This window comes from Coenobita brevimanus, chromosome 93 (assembly GCF_032717465.1).
Source record: "Coenobita brevimanus isolate Jiangsu-jjx chromosome 93, ASM3271746v2, whole genome shotgun sequence".
NCBI lineage: Eukaryota > Metazoa > Arthropoda > Malacostraca > Decapoda > Coenobitidae > Coenobita > Coenobita brevimanus.
The window spans coordinates 27,559,165-27,576,794 of NC_137046.1; the positions used below are offsets into that span (position 1 = coordinate 27,559,165).

General features: G+C 41.0%; 1 protein-coding gene across 3 annotated transcripts in view; it reads left to right on the forward strand.

The window, feature by feature from the left end:
• Polr1C (RNA polymerase I and III subunit C) overlaps positions 1-17,630 on the forward strand; it is a 98,319-nt gene that overhangs the window by 34,231 nt on the left and 46,458 nt on the right. For all 3 annotated transcript variants that reach the window (XM_080282374.1, XM_080282373.1, XM_080282375.1), the window contains exons 4-5: positions 5,339-5,458; positions 14,248-14,394. In XM_080282374.1, the coding sequence (XP_080138500.1) occupies positions 5,339-5,458; positions 14,248-14,394 (267 nt within the window). The remainder of the gene's footprint in view (positions 1-5,338; positions 5,459-14,247; positions 14,395-17,630) is intronic.

A 17,630-nucleotide genomic window follows, 5' to 3' on the forward strand; every position in this document is an offset into this window, starting at 1 on the left:
TTGGATATAAACCTTCACCGGCTCAATCCGATTGGAGCACAATAATTACCCACTAAACGACCAGGCGCCAAAATTTGGTTATATGGTTACCACCCAGCGTAGTAAATGGTTTCCTGGTGTACAGGAAACCATTTGGCTTGTCACTCAGTGTAGAGTCACCCACAGGCAGAAGGAAGAGGAAAGAATGAAGGAAAGAAAGACAGAAGAGGGAGTGTAAAGTTACCCGAAGGCAGAAGGACAAGGAAAGAAAGACAGAAGAGGATGGAAGGAAAGAAGGATGGATGAGAGGAAAGGGCAGACACCCGACAGCAGCACTACATTGAGTGAGTGGATGGTGAGCGCCCCCACCTATCCCAGCAAATGCAGCCACTGCCATTTTCTCTCAGTCTTGGAGAGATATAGCGGGACTGCTCAGCTGCAGCATTGCCAGACGTGCTATAATTATCGCAAAATGCGATATTTTGGCACACTTTGCAATGTGCGATGGCATGCATGCGATAACTTTCACAATTTCATAATCTGAAAAATAAATCAGGGGTTGCAAAATTAACAAGGCTGCTGTAAGACTACAACAGTAGGATTTAGTAACTCGTACGATAACGATCTTGTAGATACTTAACAGTTAAATAAATTCAGTAACGTTATTTAATCACTCCACATATAAATATAGTAATTCCGTAATAATTACCGATTTATGTGAAGATATGTCTTTGTTTATGAGTGCAATAATTTTAATAAAAAACGATAAGATGGATTTGGGAATTGGCAACGCTGCTTAGTTGGCGACCGCCAGGCCAGCTTCCCACCTCCAACACAACAGTACAACCTACAGATGAGTGTTATGCATGTTTTATATGTTTAATTAATATGCAGTTATGTTATTTGCATACTGTTTGCTCTTTCAGGTTGCTTTCTCTACAGTTCAGTAATATAGATATGTTTGTTGCATTTGGTATCGTATATTTTAGCTTGAAAACTTACCTTCGGTGGGGTCCTTTAACCCATCCAATATTTTACCATTAGTTACGTAGTGCTAAGGCTGCAGTGCGTGTGGATGGTGAACTAAGTGAATTTTTCTCTTTGAAGGTTAGGTTGAAACAGGGATGTCATGTCTCCATGGTTGTTCAATCTGTACCTGGTTGGGGTAATGAAAGAGGTACAAGGTAGGGCAGTGGATGTTGGAGTGGCCCTGGTGAGAGAGGGTAGTGTTTGGAAACTCCCTATACTGTTGTTTGCAGATGATACTGTGTTGTTGAGTGAAGACGAAGGGGAGCTGCAAGGCTTGGTGGATGAGTTTGGGAGAGTGTGTAAGAAACGGAATCTAAAGGTGAATGTAGGGAAGAGTAAAGTGATGGTCTTTGAGAGAGGTGAAGTCAGTGAATGTACGATGAGGTTGGATGGTGAGGAAATGGAAAATGTGAGTACATTTAAGTACTTGGGTAGTGTGATGAGTAAGGATGAAAGTTTGGAGGGTGAAGTGCTTGAAAGGGTACAACAAGGAAGAAAGGTTGCTGGTTCCTTGAAAGCTGTGATAAGAAACAGGGAAGTGAGCATGGAAGTGAAAAAGTTACTACATGACAGTATTGTGATACCAACTCTAACGTATGGAAGTGAAGCTTGGACGTTGTTGGAAGGACACAAGTCAAGAGTGAGAGCAGTGGAAATGAGTTATTTAAAAGGAGCCTGTGGAGTCACATGGAGAGACAGGCTGACAAATGAGGATATAAAGGAGCGTTGTGGTGTGGATGTGGATGTGATAGGAAGTGTTAGGAGGAACACACTGAGATGGTTTGGCCATGTGCAGAGGATGAAGGGTGATACACTGATGAGGAGAGTGTATGTGAATGAGGTGGAGGGGGAGAGAGGGAGGGGGAGGCCGAGGATGAAATGGAGGGATGGGGTGGAGAGGTATATGAGAGAGGGGGGTGTGAGTTGGGAGGAGGGCAGTGAAATGGGGAGGGACAGGGCGACATGGAGCCGATTTGTTTGTGGCCACCTCGTACGGGATTGAGGCTTCTGGCAATAGATAAATAGATAGTTACATGTTTCGTGATACGAGAATTCATTGTACGACTATGCCAAATGGAACCTCACTGCTCTTATCTTCAGGACCTCCCTATATATTAAAAATAATTTAAATGTGCTGTTAATAATGAATGCACTTGGACAACCAGTCAGCTGCTGCCTTTCAAAAGCTTAAGGCTTGTATCTTCCCAGATCAGATCAAGTAGGCTGTAGAATATGCTGTTTCACTCATTCATTTTCCTTTATGTGCTTGAAGCCCCACTTCTGGGGAGGCCATCAGACTTACTGGATTATTGGCTTTATTGGAATGGGGATTGTAGGCATTATTAGACTGAACTTCCTTCCAGTTGATCCAGCTTAGAGACAGTCTACTTATTTGCATACTATGAGCTATCAGACTTTGACTAAGAAATGAACATTAACTAGAGCACTGAGGCTGTTTGCTGTTGGACACTAGAAGCTGTTGCTTTTAATACCCAAAGCTAGGTAAGTTGACTGAAAAGGGCCCCTAAAAGATCTGCGTGGGTCTGGCATAAAATGATTTTAGTTTACCTGGAAACTTATGAAAGAATGAGTCCTGCAGTATGACAGTGTATGTTACCGGGTGCCAGGCTCATTAATGTACACTCTATCAGCTATTTTTTGTTGTTACACTATGACTTAGAGCCCCAAACCACAATGCATCTGGAGATCATCTAGAGGGGTCCTGGGAAGGCCATAGGAAGACCCGAGTAACTGTTGTGGAAACGCTAGGGGGGCTCCAGAGGACTTAATTAAAATGATCACTCAAGCAATGTAAAAGTGATCCCTCCATAACATTGACCAAGGATTTTCTTGGTCAGCCGTTGTAAGAGTCTGGCAAATAGTAGTCCACTGGCTGACAGTCACATGATGTATATGGTGCAACTTAAACATTTGATAAAGATGCCAGAAAAAGAATTATGCAGTATGACAACTCCAAAAGGATTATAAGGTGTTGATGCATATTAGAGGCTAACATCATAAGTAGGTGACCAAAACAGGCAAATATTTGTGAACTAACAAGAAATAACAATTGATGTCATGCTCAATCCCTAAACTGAGGTTGTCCTTAGTAGAGTAGATGTTTTCTTTGGATTGGGAGTTAAACCAAGTAACCAGACCAGCTAATTACTTCCCAACAAGAAATCACATCAATTTATATCATGCTTCCCTTCATTTAATTCCCATAATGAGGTGGGCCATGGTACAGCTGATGTTTTCTATGGACTGGGAGCTAAACTAAGTGCCCAAATCAGCTAATTACTTCCTTACAGTTCCTGGAAACTTTCAGGGGAAAAGAAGCCTAAGATGTGTAAGAAGATTTGTAATAAGTGAGTCTCAGTTTGGATTTTGACTGTTTACCTGTGGCTGAGTTCTCTGCCTAATAATTAACCCGCCCCATCCCCACGTTTTCTGGGCAGTGGTACGCCCCAGTCCCGACATTTTTGGACCTTTTTTTTTTTTTTTTGGCTCAAACCTCCGCTTTTGGTGAGAAACATTGAAAATTCATAGAGATCGCTCACCTGATGTTTAAAATACTCGATCTAGGTACAAGTACTTCCTTACCTGGCTGGGTTTTCTAACAGGCTGGCACCAAAGAAAACGAGTTCTATGGGAGGGTAACTATTTTATCCACTCATAAACAGTATTTATTTATTTACTTGGTACGAATTTATATGTAGTACAAGAGTATATTGGTTTTCAAACAGTAATATAGGCATTATGAGCATTGTTTTACTCACTAACTCATCACCATTCATGACCTTTTTTTTTCCCACATTACCTGATCATCATTTCTGACTGTTTCTTCCTTTAATGCTATGTAAACTTTGTCCTTCACATTGTCATCAATTGGGGAATCACTCTGGTCCTGAATGTCTTTATTGGCCAGGTCAATGGTAACAGATGAATTGCCGAGACAATGGCGTGAAGGGGGGGGAGGGAGAGGTTATGCGGTGTAAGGCATTGTCCCTGCTTGGCATCTTGTAGAGGAAGGTGTCCCGTGTATACGTGGCAAAAATCACTCACGAAATCACTCGCGAAAATTGAAAATTGTGCAAATTAGGGACCTTGCAATGTTGCCGCGTTAATTCACGTCGCCGGGACATGAGTGCACATCATGTGCGGACGTTAATTCACGTCGCCAGGACGGCGCGGGTTAACAATTGTGTGGGTAGTACCAAGCATGTAGCCACACTTCATTCAAGATAGCAGCTCCCACGGTTGATGGTAGCCAGCCACCTACTACTGTACCACTAAAAATTAATATTGATTAAAAAGAAGTTGTATAAAATTCTGTAAATGGCAGCTCAATGAAATAACGCTAGGTTTGTCTCAAGAAATGCCACATGTGTCACCTGGCTGCACATAAAGTATTCCAGAAATGGGGGAAAAAAGGTGCAAATACTCACTCATAAAACTAGGGAGCCAAGTGGTTGATCACAGCAGAAACAAAAGGCTCAGCAGAAGAAAAACTGAGAATGTGGGGCTGCTTTTGCTGCAGCCAGCATTACCAGTGGTGCCTCTCGGACCAAGTGCCCTTGTGAATGGTGGGCGTAAGTTATCACGACCTGATGAAACTTCAACAGCTTCCCAAGAAGATCTACAGCCCTTGTAAGGCATTATAACTGGAGAGAAGAAACTGTGCAACCACTCATCATTTCTACTACACGGTTATATAAATGCTCTTATTCTTCCTCTCTGACCCTTGAAAAGAGGATGGTGAACAAGGACGGCTTCAGCCTCAGTCCACTAGATTTAATATCCACACAAGGACTAGGAGCACAGAAACACTAAAAACACCATTTCTGATGTCTAGGTGTGTCATTAGTGGCTTAAGGGTACCTCCAATAAAGGGAGTGTAAAATGAGACCAGTAATGCTTTCTTTAATGAAAGACTATAATTTTGGTGTGGGAAACACCAGGAATAATGTGCAGACCAAGGAAAATGTAGGATGAGAGCCTGAAACCATATAACTTGGAATGCAGCTGTCCTTTGGGAGTAACTGACTCATGAAAGCTTGGAACCTTGATTTGTAAAAAATTGTGTAATACAACAGATAATTTTGTACTTTTTACTGTAAATGACAGTTTTTGATCCAATCAGATCTGGCTCCTGCGTACAGGATTTTTTCTGAGTTTACAGAGATATGTGAGGGGGGGGGGGAAAGCACCTGTAAAAGTGAATCTTTGGCTTGTTACTGTTAATATGTTGGGTCTAGCATATGATTTTTCAGATATGGTGCAAAAGTTAATTTTGATTTCATAAAACTGATGTTTTGACCTTTATTAGATGAGACTGAATGGGGAGCCCAGGACTCTGTGAAGTATGAATTGAAAGTTCGCTGCTGCAAAAATCCACAGGCTGGTCCAGATGAAACAAACCCAGATGTCATGTATTCCAACAGGAAAGGTAAGTTCGTATGAACATTTTCCAGAGACTGCTTTTGTGTTATTGTTATAGTACAGTACATTGTAGTTACCTATGAGTTCAGTTGGAGTCTGGGAAGTCAGGTATCATAAAACCCATCATCACAAGGTCTATTCATTTCACTCTGTCCCACCACCCACCAGCATCTTAGGCCATTCTACCAATTTTGCTCCCCTACTTTTGACTTAGCACCTTACTGGTGGCTTACCTGAAGCACACTACCTTCTTGCCACAGATATTGCACTGCTCATCATCATAGCATATAGTTAACTGTACTTCTGGCGTGCCCCATCTTCACAGCATATATTTACCCCCTGGCATGCCCCATCACCCACAACAATCCCAATTGCAACTTTCTGTTTCCATCCACCTCACCGATGTCTGCTGTGATGTGGCAAATATCACAAAAGTGACTGCCTTGACTACCGGCCACTCATGATGGATAATGCCATGCTCCCCCTTCCCCAACTGCCATACAGGGGTATAATCCCAGTATAAACCTTGTCCTAAATCAAGTTCATGCAAAAAAAAAAATGACAAATACCAGTATTTACATGTTCAGTAGAGTCCCGGATATCCGGTATCCAGAAAGCCAGGATTATCAGACAGCCGGGAAAATTTACAGACTGACAAATATATAAGTAAAAATATAAGAGTGTGCACCACTTTTAACCCCTAGGCGCCAGTCCACGTCATATGACGTTTTAATTTTTCGCGGGCATGTTTGAACATAGTAGCGCGCCACATGGACTCAGAATATTGTCCCGGCATGGCTGGTGTGCGGGGTAACGCTGGCTGGCCAGGGGAGGGGACGGGGGTGTGGGTGGGTGAGTGGGTGGGAGGGCAGCCTAACAGTGAGGAGGGCTGTGGTGGAGAGTGGTGGGAGGCCGGCATAGGGAGTGTGTGGCCTTGGAACCAGCTGATACTGGTTCAAGGTAGGGGTAGGGGTCGGGAGGGGTGGGATGGGGTGGGGTGGTGGAGAGGGCTACTAGGGAGCCATGAGGGGTGTGGGGTAGAGTGTATTGGTGCTTGATTACATTTGTACTGACCACAGCCAGACTTTAGGGAGTATCATCTATCTATCTATCTATCTATTGCCAGATGCCTCAATCCCGTTTGGGGTGGCCACAAACAAATTGCCTCCACGTCGCCCTGTCCCCTGCCATTTCACTGCCTTGCTCCCAACTCACACCCCCCTCTCTCATATACCTCTCCACCCCATCCCTCCATCTCATCCTCGGCCTTCCCCTCCCTCTTCCCCTCTCCACCTCACTCACATACACTCTCTTCATCAGTCTTTCACCCTCCATCCTCTCCACATGGCCATACTACCTCAGTGTGTTCCTCATAATGCTTCCAATCACATCCACATCCACACCACAATGCTTCTTTATATCCTCATTCGTCAGCCTGTCTCTCCATGTGACTCCACAGGCTCCTCATAACCCTTAAACCGCGGGCTTGTTTTGCTTTGACTTGCGGCTCCCGCGGGCATATTTGCACTCCGACAGACTCTCTAAAATTATTTGGCAAAAATCAGTTATTAGTCCTAGAATATTAAAATCACAAATACTTATGGCACATACCTTCAGCTTTCTCCTTGGGTGTTTGTTGAGCCTTTGTTGAGTATCGTAGGACTTGTGGGGACCTCTGAAGTTGGGTAACGAAGTCTCCACTTTACACTTCCCGGCAACCCGTAATATGATTACCACAGCCTGATATTATCACTAGAAACAATATTCTATGATTCTTAAATAGTTTGGAATCCATACTCCAAAAAACAAAAACACTGTGAAAGCAATGAAAATTACGAGGGCGTATGACCATCCCACTTCCGATCATTCGCCGCTAGTGTTGTCTGTTATTCATAAAAACACTCATAGTTTATATTTCTGTTACTATATAACACTTATATATATCTACAGTCTTTATCCATAAGTTTCCTTCAGTAATAGTAGTTTATTGTCACCGTAGGGATTCAATTTCTTTCAGTAAAATACGTAGCATTCACTTGCTCGTCCTGTATACTAGCATTGAGAGTGAATGTCACTTTCACCTTCACTCTCATAACTCATAGTATTCATACATGCTAGAGTGAAACTTTCACTTTCATTACTACTAGTATATATACTCGTATTCTTATAATACTACTCATTTACATTTCTATTTACGTTCTCTATTTACATTATTTACATTTCTATTTTATTTACACTGTATTATGCACTGTCGCTTGAAGTAACTTATAAAACTATTTTCCACTGTTCACTTATATTTACATTCATTGCTTTCACTTGCTGTTTACACATTATTTACACATTATTTACAATTCCACTTGCACTGTTTTACTCAGTAAAAAGATCGTAGTCATTCTCTATCAATTGTCAGCCCTTTACCTCTTTCCATACGAGGTTTAGTAGGGGGTAAAGGTCACAGGGCCCTTTGCATAGGGCTAAAAAGCGGCGGAAGTTAGCTGGAGCGAATCAGATATACCTCCACCTTCAAAGACGACAGTGAACTGATAGTAGTGGCCTCCTGCCGCCTGGCTAGGGTGAGTGCAATACTACCAACTTCAGCCCTGTGAGACCTGCTAATATATAGCAATGAAATGATTGGCAGGAAACCAAGACAATACATAATAAATTAGGTAGTTCCAGGTGAATGTAAATATCACTTAGGCTTCTCCCTTCCCTCCTTATATGTATATTTATTACGAAAATAGATTATACGGCATATTTCAAGGGGAAATAAACAGCGAAAATTAGCGAACGAGTGCATGTGAGGTGTTGTCAGGTGATAATTAGACAGTTCTAGGTGTATGGCACTCTCACTTACCTTATTTCTTTCTTGTATATATTATTTGGTATAAGAATAGGGCATAGGGCTTATTTCAATGGATGAAATCAGTGAAAAATTCCAGGGAAGATTTACTTAGCGTAGCACGGCCGGGCAGGTGAGAGGATAGGGTAATGGAGGGGAGGTAGAGAGGGGAGTCAAGAACGGGGAGAAATGGCTAAATTGTCAACAATGGATGGGAGTACAGATGAGATTAGGAGTGCTGACTAGTGTTGGACATTGGCAGTACTGATAGATGATACAAGCCACCACTTGAAAGCCCGGTCGAATTCAAAATAACACAGAATCACAAAAGTGTCGCCCTGTGGTATGATCCCTTGCTCCCAAGCGTCACGAAAATGACGCCCCGCGGTTAAGGGGTTAAATAACTCATTTCCACTGCTCTCACTCTTGACTTGTGTCCTTCCAACAACGTCCAAGCTTCACATCCATACATTAGAGTTGGTATCACAATACTGTCATGTATTAACTTTTTCATTTCCATGCTCACTTCCCTGTTTCTTATCACTGCTTTCAAAGAACCAGCAACTTTTCTTCCCTGCTGTACCCTTTCAAGCACTTCACCCTCCAAACCTCCATCCTTACTCATCACACTACCCAAGTACTTAAACATACTCGCATTTTCCAATTCCTCACCATCCAACCTCGCTGTACATTCACTGACTTCACCTCTCTCAAAGACCATCACTTTACTCTTCCCTACTGTACATTCACCTTTAGATTCCATTTCTTACACACTCTTCCAAACTCATTCACCAAGCCTTACAGCTCCCCTTCGTCTTCATTCAACAACACAGTATCATCAGCAAACAACAGTACAGGGAGTTTCCAAACACTATCTTCTCTCACCAGGGCCACTCCAACATCCACTACCCTACCTTGTACCTCTTTTATTACCCCATCCATGTACAGATTGAACAACCATGGAGACATGACACATCCCTGTTTCAACCCAACCTTCAAAGAGAAAAATTCACTTAGTTCACCATCCACACACACACCATCATACATACTCTTCACAGCATTCGACAGCTTCCCATCTACTCCATTTATTCTTAATACTCTCCACAATCCTTGTCTGTCCACCCTGTCGTATGCTTTCTCCAAATCCATGAAAGCCTCATACAACTTCTTTCCCTTCTCTAGAAACTTTTCCACTAAAGATCTAAGAATGAATATCTGATCTACACAACCTCTTCCCTTCCTAAAGCCTCCCTGTTCTTCTCCAACTAATTCCTCTGTTCTTTCCCTAACTCTGTCAATAAGTATCCTACCATACACTTTTCCTATTATACTGTCAAGAATTACTAAAAACAGTGCAATAATGTGTAAATATTGTGTAAATAATAGTGAATAAATAAATGGACATAAATATGTTTGAAAATAAGTATCATGAAATACATAAAAATAAGCTAACCTTTATTAGTTATTTTCTTGTATTTTTTTGCTATTTTAGTTGTAATACTGTGTTCATACGGCTTTGTGAATTAGTGAGAGAAACAAATACCTGTACGCACTCAACACTTATTTTGGCACGAGGTAATCATCCCTCTTCCCTCCACCAATACCGCCAACACACCACCGCGACCTTGAACATGCTTAGCCAAGCCGCCCCACACCAGCTCCCTCACACCACACTATCACCTCCAAATCGCCAACAGAGAATAAGTACGCACTTTTTATGTGTTTTTTGTCATATGTGATTGATTTGTAATGAAAAAAATGTATATATTTTGGGGAAAATTTATTTTCCTGAAAATAACCCGGTTCTGGGACGTGGATAAGTCTACCCATGCCTGGTGCCTAGGGGTTAATGCCCACCCCTGTATGTGTTTGTCACAAACAGTGAGACTGAGTGAAGTCGAGGTATGTGAAGTGAGGGCATTTGCAGTCGAGGTTGTTTCGTAGTTATTCCCCTTCCCAGCCTTCCTCTCTCTCTCCCCTACTGTAATTCAATCACCCTCCATACCTCCACAAATTACTTTAGTCTATCTCAGGAAAGACGAGGGTAGAATATCGTCTATTTTACTCCAAAGTCACTGTCAAAGGCCGAATGCACCTGACTTAACGACCTGTGGGAATACAGGCTGGCCAGGGACAAGGCCTGAGGACAAGAGGCACACACACACACACACACACACACACACACACACACACACACACACACACACACACACAATGAATGAATGGGTATAAGTGACCTGCTATGCTCACATGTCAGTATGAACTGTGGTTCCTGTTTTTGAATGCAACTTTTTTTTTTTTTTTTAGTTACAAAGCGCTAAAAATAAACGAAAAACATTGGACCAGTTATTCGTTGTATATTTAGATTTAATAGCATATTATTCCTTTTATTTTACTTTTTTTTTTTTCTTATTTTTTTTTGAGCTTGATTCGTCTGTCATCAAGAATTTGTAAGTTGGCATCTCAGGTCACAGCACCTCCTGACTGACTCCTGGGAGATGACAAGACAGAGTTGTCTGCAGTTTTCTCCTTGCTTCAATCAGAGCTGGATATCCATATTCGCATTTCATCAACGGACTTACAGTCCGTGGTGGACAGCATGGATCCGTTTGATATGGCATGTCTTCGCAGAATTGTCGCATCATTTTATGAGAGAGGTGAAGTTCCGAATTTGGATCAGATTTTAGCGAAGGTAAAGGAGGAGATTAATTTTAAGGGATCAAGAGCAAGCCTTCACAGACTCCTGAGAAAGAATGGATATACTTTCAAGAAATCAGATAAAGGACGAAAAATTCTGATGGAACAACGTGATATTGCTTTGGCACGAGCAATTTATCTAAGAAAAATACAAGAAAACAGAGAATCAGTCAACCCATGGCAAGTGATTTACATAGATGAGACTTTGGTTTATCAAAACAAGAGTGTCAATAAATGCGGGACAACTGCAGATGGAAAATTGGACCCAAAGGTGAAAAGTGGCAGAGGATCCAGATTGATCAATATACACACAGGCGAAGAGGATGGATTCGTGCGTGGAGGTTTGAACATGTTCAAATTTCAGAATGGTAACAGAGGAGATTACCACCAATCAATGAATCACTACATTTTCAAAGCATGGTTCGAAGACCAGTTACTCCCAAACATCCCACCCCATTCACTGCTCATTCTGGACAACGCTTCGTACCGCTCTAAGATCCTCAATAAAGCACCAATGCAGGCTTCCCGTAAAAATGAAATAATAGAATGGCTGAGGGAGAACAACGTTCAACACAACCCACAACACTCCAAGCTAGAGCTGCTAGATCTGGTGGAAAGAAACAAAGACAGGCTAGAGTATGAAATAGACACTATCGCAAAAGACCAAGGACATGAGGTTTTACGACTTCCGCCCTGCCACTGCGAATTAAATCCAATAGAACTTATATGGGCTCAAGTGGAAGATGAAGTAAGAAAAAAGAATTCCAGTAATAATCAGACAATGCGTGTGGTGGAGGAAATCACAAGAAATGCAGTGAGGAAAGTGACACTAGAAAACTGGCAAAAATGTATGGAGCATACGAGAAAGCTAGAACAGGAATATATTAGAAATGACATTGTGCGCAATCACATGGTCGAAGAATTCGTCATTAACGTGGCGAATGATTCCACCAATGAAGAAGAAGGTTTAGATGAGGGAGACATGAATATCGAGTGATAGAGAGAGAGAGAGTGAGAGGGAGAGAGAGATTGTATTTTCAATGTAAATTTTAGAGTATTATGAATATTTATTAAGGAAATGCTACTGTTGATCCTTCGATCAGTAAAACTATTGTAAATCAGTTTATGTTTTTTCATAACATTTTTTTTTTCATAAAGAATAGTAATAAAACAATAAAATAAAATAATTTTTCTTTTTCATCTTTCATGGCTATTTCATTGGCTTCCTTACCCTAACCCTCCCCACATTCCGACCTGGGCCACTCCCATCCTCCATCCCTCCTCATATGGACCGATATCTGGGCACTGATAGATAAACAGAGGCTACACATTGTTTTATTAAGCGTCGTGTGTGTGTGTGTAGAGGAAAGAAAACAGAAGAGGGAAGGAGGAAGAGTCCAGAATCCCGAGGGGACCTCTTAATCCTTCACATGGTCACTCGTGTTCTGATTTTGGCAAAGGCTTTGTAAAATTCTCTCCTTCATGTTTCATGAGACAGACTATAGTCTGCTTACCACTGCCAATCAGACAAAGTAATCCCTGTACTATCCAGACGCCCACTGTCCGGACTCCCCATTTACCAGACATTTTGGGCCTGGGCCTTTGGACCCCCCCCCCACCACCCCCCCCAAAAAAAAAAAAAAAAAAAAAAAAAAAAAAAATATTTGTTTTCAACCATACTTTGAAATTCAACCAGCTATGTTTACCCTCGCTGCTTGCTTCCCCCATCCCTCCCGGCCTCCCCAGTTACCACCTAACTACCATACTGACTAGACACTCATTCAGTGGATACCGCACGTACTCATTATTGTGAGTAAACAGTGATTAAACTGCAATACCTCGCCACTAGACCACATGGGAATTTACAGTGTTGTGCTGTGTTATGAAATTAGAATTCAGAGTGCAAAGATTAAGTACAGAGTGTAAACTGGCGGTTCAAACTGGCGTGATGCAATCAGGAACAGTATGTGCAGTGTTAAACAGTTATAACTCATAGTGCAAAGGATTAAGTGCAGCTGAACACTGGATTACTGTATGTGCTTCAAGAGCATTTTCACCACTGCCAGAGCCTTAGAGGAGGCGGGTGGGTTAACCTTCGTAATGAATGGCCATGGACGTGTTGTAAGTACCCTATACACTGCTAAATATTTTCCATACTAACTTCAAATTCCTCATTCTCTGGTTCGTTTTCATTTATTTCATACATTCTGTCCTTTATTTGTGTGCATAGGGTCTTAAATAGGTGCTATGCATGTCTGGTAGAGAGTTATGTAGGTGGTTTTCTGGGTGAGGCCGGGTTAGGGTCCATAAGTACCAGTCCAGGAGGCAGGGGCCCACTATCTGGATGGACCCACTTTCCAGACATGCCATTGCTCTATTACATCGGATAGTGAAGGGATTACTGTACTCTCGCTTCTTGTGTTGTTGTGTCATGATAGATAGCGATTGCTAGACTCCATGATGCCTAAAGTGCAAACAGTCTTTAGTGTGTGGTGCTCACCTTGAAACAGAAGCTGGTCATATGCATTAGACTTTAAAAATGTAAGCCTTATAAGACACTGATGACAGAATGTAATGTTGAAAATTACACAATTTATGGTATCAAGTCCCAGAGACCCAAGCTCAAGGAATTTTTGGTAAAAGCAAAATGAATAAATCCAGTGAAAAAAACATACAGTAAAACCTCGATATAACGGACCTCAGTATACTGGATTTCGCTTTTATCGGACTCGAGGAGCCTACCAAACTACATCCTTACACAGGCAAACCCCGATTTACGATACCCCTAGATGCGATACCCCAGAATAGTGATGGGGTAGAAATACCACCCTACCTCGCCTTTTGTAGGCCTTCCGATTTTGTGGTATATATATTTTTTTTTTTTTTTTTTTTTTTTTTTTACCAGTTTTGATGATAGATATAAATTATTGTGTTTGGGTTGATTTGTAAACTGTTTTTAGACTTAGATTAACTTGCTGGCTGTTGCTGTATGATGTTATGCAAAGTGAAAAAAATAAAGTGGAAACTTTTTGCCTGTGAGGTGAGGCCAAGAAAATTTCAAAGACTTGAATTTAAAGTGAACTGATGTGTCACTCATTTCATTGGACAATCTCTTGATAGCTCTCCTGTTTTTATGCTTTTCCTTTCCTATTTCTGGATTCTACCTACCCCATACTTAGTGTGGAAAATGAACTTTTGGTGATGATATACTTTAGTTTACTGAAAAGCTTGGTTAACTAATGTTTGTTATTTTTCAGTGCTTTCATCCCAGTTAAAGTGGATTCCATTGGGTAATCAGACTGATATCTTCAAGGAGGCCAGTATGCAGCCACTTCATGATGATATTTTATTGGCGAAAATGAATAAGGGCCATGAAATTAATCTAGAAGCCTATGCTGTCAAAGGTAAGGTCATAAATTTTTTCAAGTACTCGATTTCAAATCAATACATTTAGCCTACTTGGTTGAGCATAAATGTATAGTATTTTTAACCTTTGCTGAAATGCAATACAACATCCCCGTTATATTTAAAGCACCATATAGATATATATAAGGCATACCCCAGTTTAACAATGTAATTGGTTAGGTAAAACCCCATCATTAGGCGGGGTATCATATATTGGGGTACTTTTAACATGTATTTCAGTGTGAACCATTTCCCAGCCTTGGGTTTCCCCCCCAAACCAAGCCCAAAACCCACCCAAATTAGCCCTAAAACAAGTTTAAAGCCAATCTAAATGGCCTAACAGCTGTCAAGGAAGCTAACCTAAACCTAACACCTGTAAATAACTCACAAAAAACAACAAATAAAATCTGAAAATTGTCATATATAAGTCTGGAAAAAAAATCAAGGTTAGTAAGCTGTACCCCAAAATGACAGTGTTCACCCCACCGATAGGTAAAACACAGTAATGTAAGTCTAAAAACAGTTTATAAATAAACCTAAACAAACAATTTTAGTCTAAAATACCATCAAAATTGGTAAAAAAAAAAAAAATCAAAATCCATCGTTAAACCATGGTTTGGTCATCGTTAGGCAGGGTATGTGATATTTCTACCCCCATCGTTAAACTGGGGTATCGTATATCAAGGTACGGTATTACTGTGTGTATATATATATGTATATATATATATATATATATATATATATATATATATATACTGCATGTATACCGTATTTCGCGGCATATAAGACGCACTTTTTTGTCTCAAAGTTACCTTAAAATATCCCCATGCGTCCTGCACGTTGGACTAAGGCAGGTTAGTTAGGCTTCACTGAGAAGAAACTCTTATAAAGATGATCATCTCAATGCTTAGCAACCACAGGTGTTTTCTACAGTATGCAGACTTGATTTTATTTTTAAAAATAATATACACTAGTGTGTATATGCAGCAGATTTATGAAACACCCGAGATCAAAAACACACAAAACTTTCGTGGGTTTGTTTACAGCTCAACTGGCTAACATCGTGAAGATATTTAGCGGTTTAGCAATTTAACAGTTTAGCATCCGCACTATTCCAGCAAGCTAACGTACATGATCACTGGTGAACTGTCTGCTAACCTTCTGAAAGGCAATCATGACCACTTTGCTTGCCATCCATTCACTAACGAGCAAAGCAATCATGCTGGGGAGATTCTGGCTAGTGAAACTGCCAAGTCATCAAAACAGACTTTCGTCACGTATGGAAATACAGTAACCCTAATTAGGTCAGTTACTTTTGTGACATTTTGTGAGTGTATATATGCAGCAGATATTAAAACACGCGAGTTCAAAAACACAAAGCATTCACGGTTTGTTTTCAGCTCAACTGGCCAATACCGTCAAGGGGTTTAGCGGTTTAGCAACTTAGCAGTTTAGTGTCTAGCGTACACCCTACTCTAGCAAGCTAACGTGCTCACTGGTGAACTGTCTGCTAACCTTCTGAAAGGCAATCATGACCACTTTGCTTGCCATCCATTCACTAACTAGCAAAGCAATCATGCTGGAGAGATGCTGGCTAGTGAAACTGCCAAGTCATCAAAACAGACTTTCGTCACGTATGGAAATTCAGTAACCCTAATTAGGTCAGTTACTTTTGTGATATTTTGTGAGTGTATATATGCAGCAGATATTAAAACATGCAAGTTCAAGAACACAAAGCATTCACGGGATTGTTTTCAGCTCAACTGGCCAATACCGTCAAGGGGTTTAGCGGTTTAGCAACTTAGCAGTTTAGTGTCTAGCGTACACCCTACTCTAGCAAGCTAACGAAGTTACAGCTTCACTTTTTCAGCTAAGTGAAGTACTTTAGCAATGTCTATGCAACTCAGGGCACACCCAATTACAGTATTTTGTTATGAAAATAGGATAAAATTCACTGAGTAGCATAACTGATGCAATAACTGAAATAGCAGTGCCTGACGGGCATTCATATCAGCGTCCGCCATTTCTGCTGTATTCTTAGCAGACGAAGCGATCAGAATATTTGACAACGTTCACTCTCTGCATCTCTGCTGCCAAAGCAAAGCTCTCATGATCGGCAATGGGGATCATTTAGGCCGTAACGTCCAAATTTGTTAGGTTAGGTTAGGTTAGGTTGTAAAATCGTTTGCCATTTTGGACGTTACGGCCGAAACGACCGTTTCAGAATCCTAAGTTGTAGGTGAGAGTTTGGTGTGGGTGTAGTTAAGGAAGTAGAAGTGGGAAGAGTCAGGCTAGGGAACTGATAATCCGCTTATTATAATCCCTTCAGCCCAGCAATGTATTTTATAGGGTAGTTTATTCATGCTCGCCATATGATTTTATTCAGTTCAGGAAACGTACTGAGGAGGTTAATGTGGGCTGTATCAAATGCCCCAAGTCTGAATATCGCCTGTGCTCAGTTAAAACGATTGCCAAGTTAAAATCGTACGAAGTGTGGTATAAGCAATTCAATGGATGGTACTGAGGACCATTTACTGTATGAAAGTGACAGTGAAACAGTGATGATGACTGAGGTGATGACTTCCAATGATGCTTCAGGACTCGGGGAAAGTAGTGATGAATTCTCAGGATTTGAAGACGAGTGAAATTTTCACCATGTCAGTAATATGAAGTGAATATAAGTTTTAGGTGATCATGACAGATGCAACCATGGAAAATTTAGGATCAATGGTGCTGTACACCTTTAGTCTTGCACTGACGATGTTTGGATGAATAAATTGTTTGAGATGTTTCATGTCCTTAAGTGATGATATTTATATTGAACAACCAAATACATTTTGATGTTTTTGGCATATAATAAAGCCACTGGGTACTCCAAAACGGACTGATGTAAATGTTTCAGAGGTGAGCGAATGTTGCATGTGGTGTGTACATGTGTGCGTGTGTGTGTGTGTACCATAGCGACTAGGAGGCAGCAGTGTTAAGACCAAAAATGGATGTTTTCACAGTACTCGAATGTTTTGAGATGGATGTCTGTTTTTAGCAAATTCTGGTAAGAGAAATATGCATTTTTAATTGTTGATGCTGCAAGGAAAACAGCTGACAGTAAGGGAGTGATACTGGGAGAAGAGGGTTGAGCCAGTTGTCTAGCGCTTGGGATGCAGCAGTGTTGCTAAGAGATAGTTTCACCATTCTCGACATGTTTTGAGATGAATGTCTGTTTTTAGTAAATTGT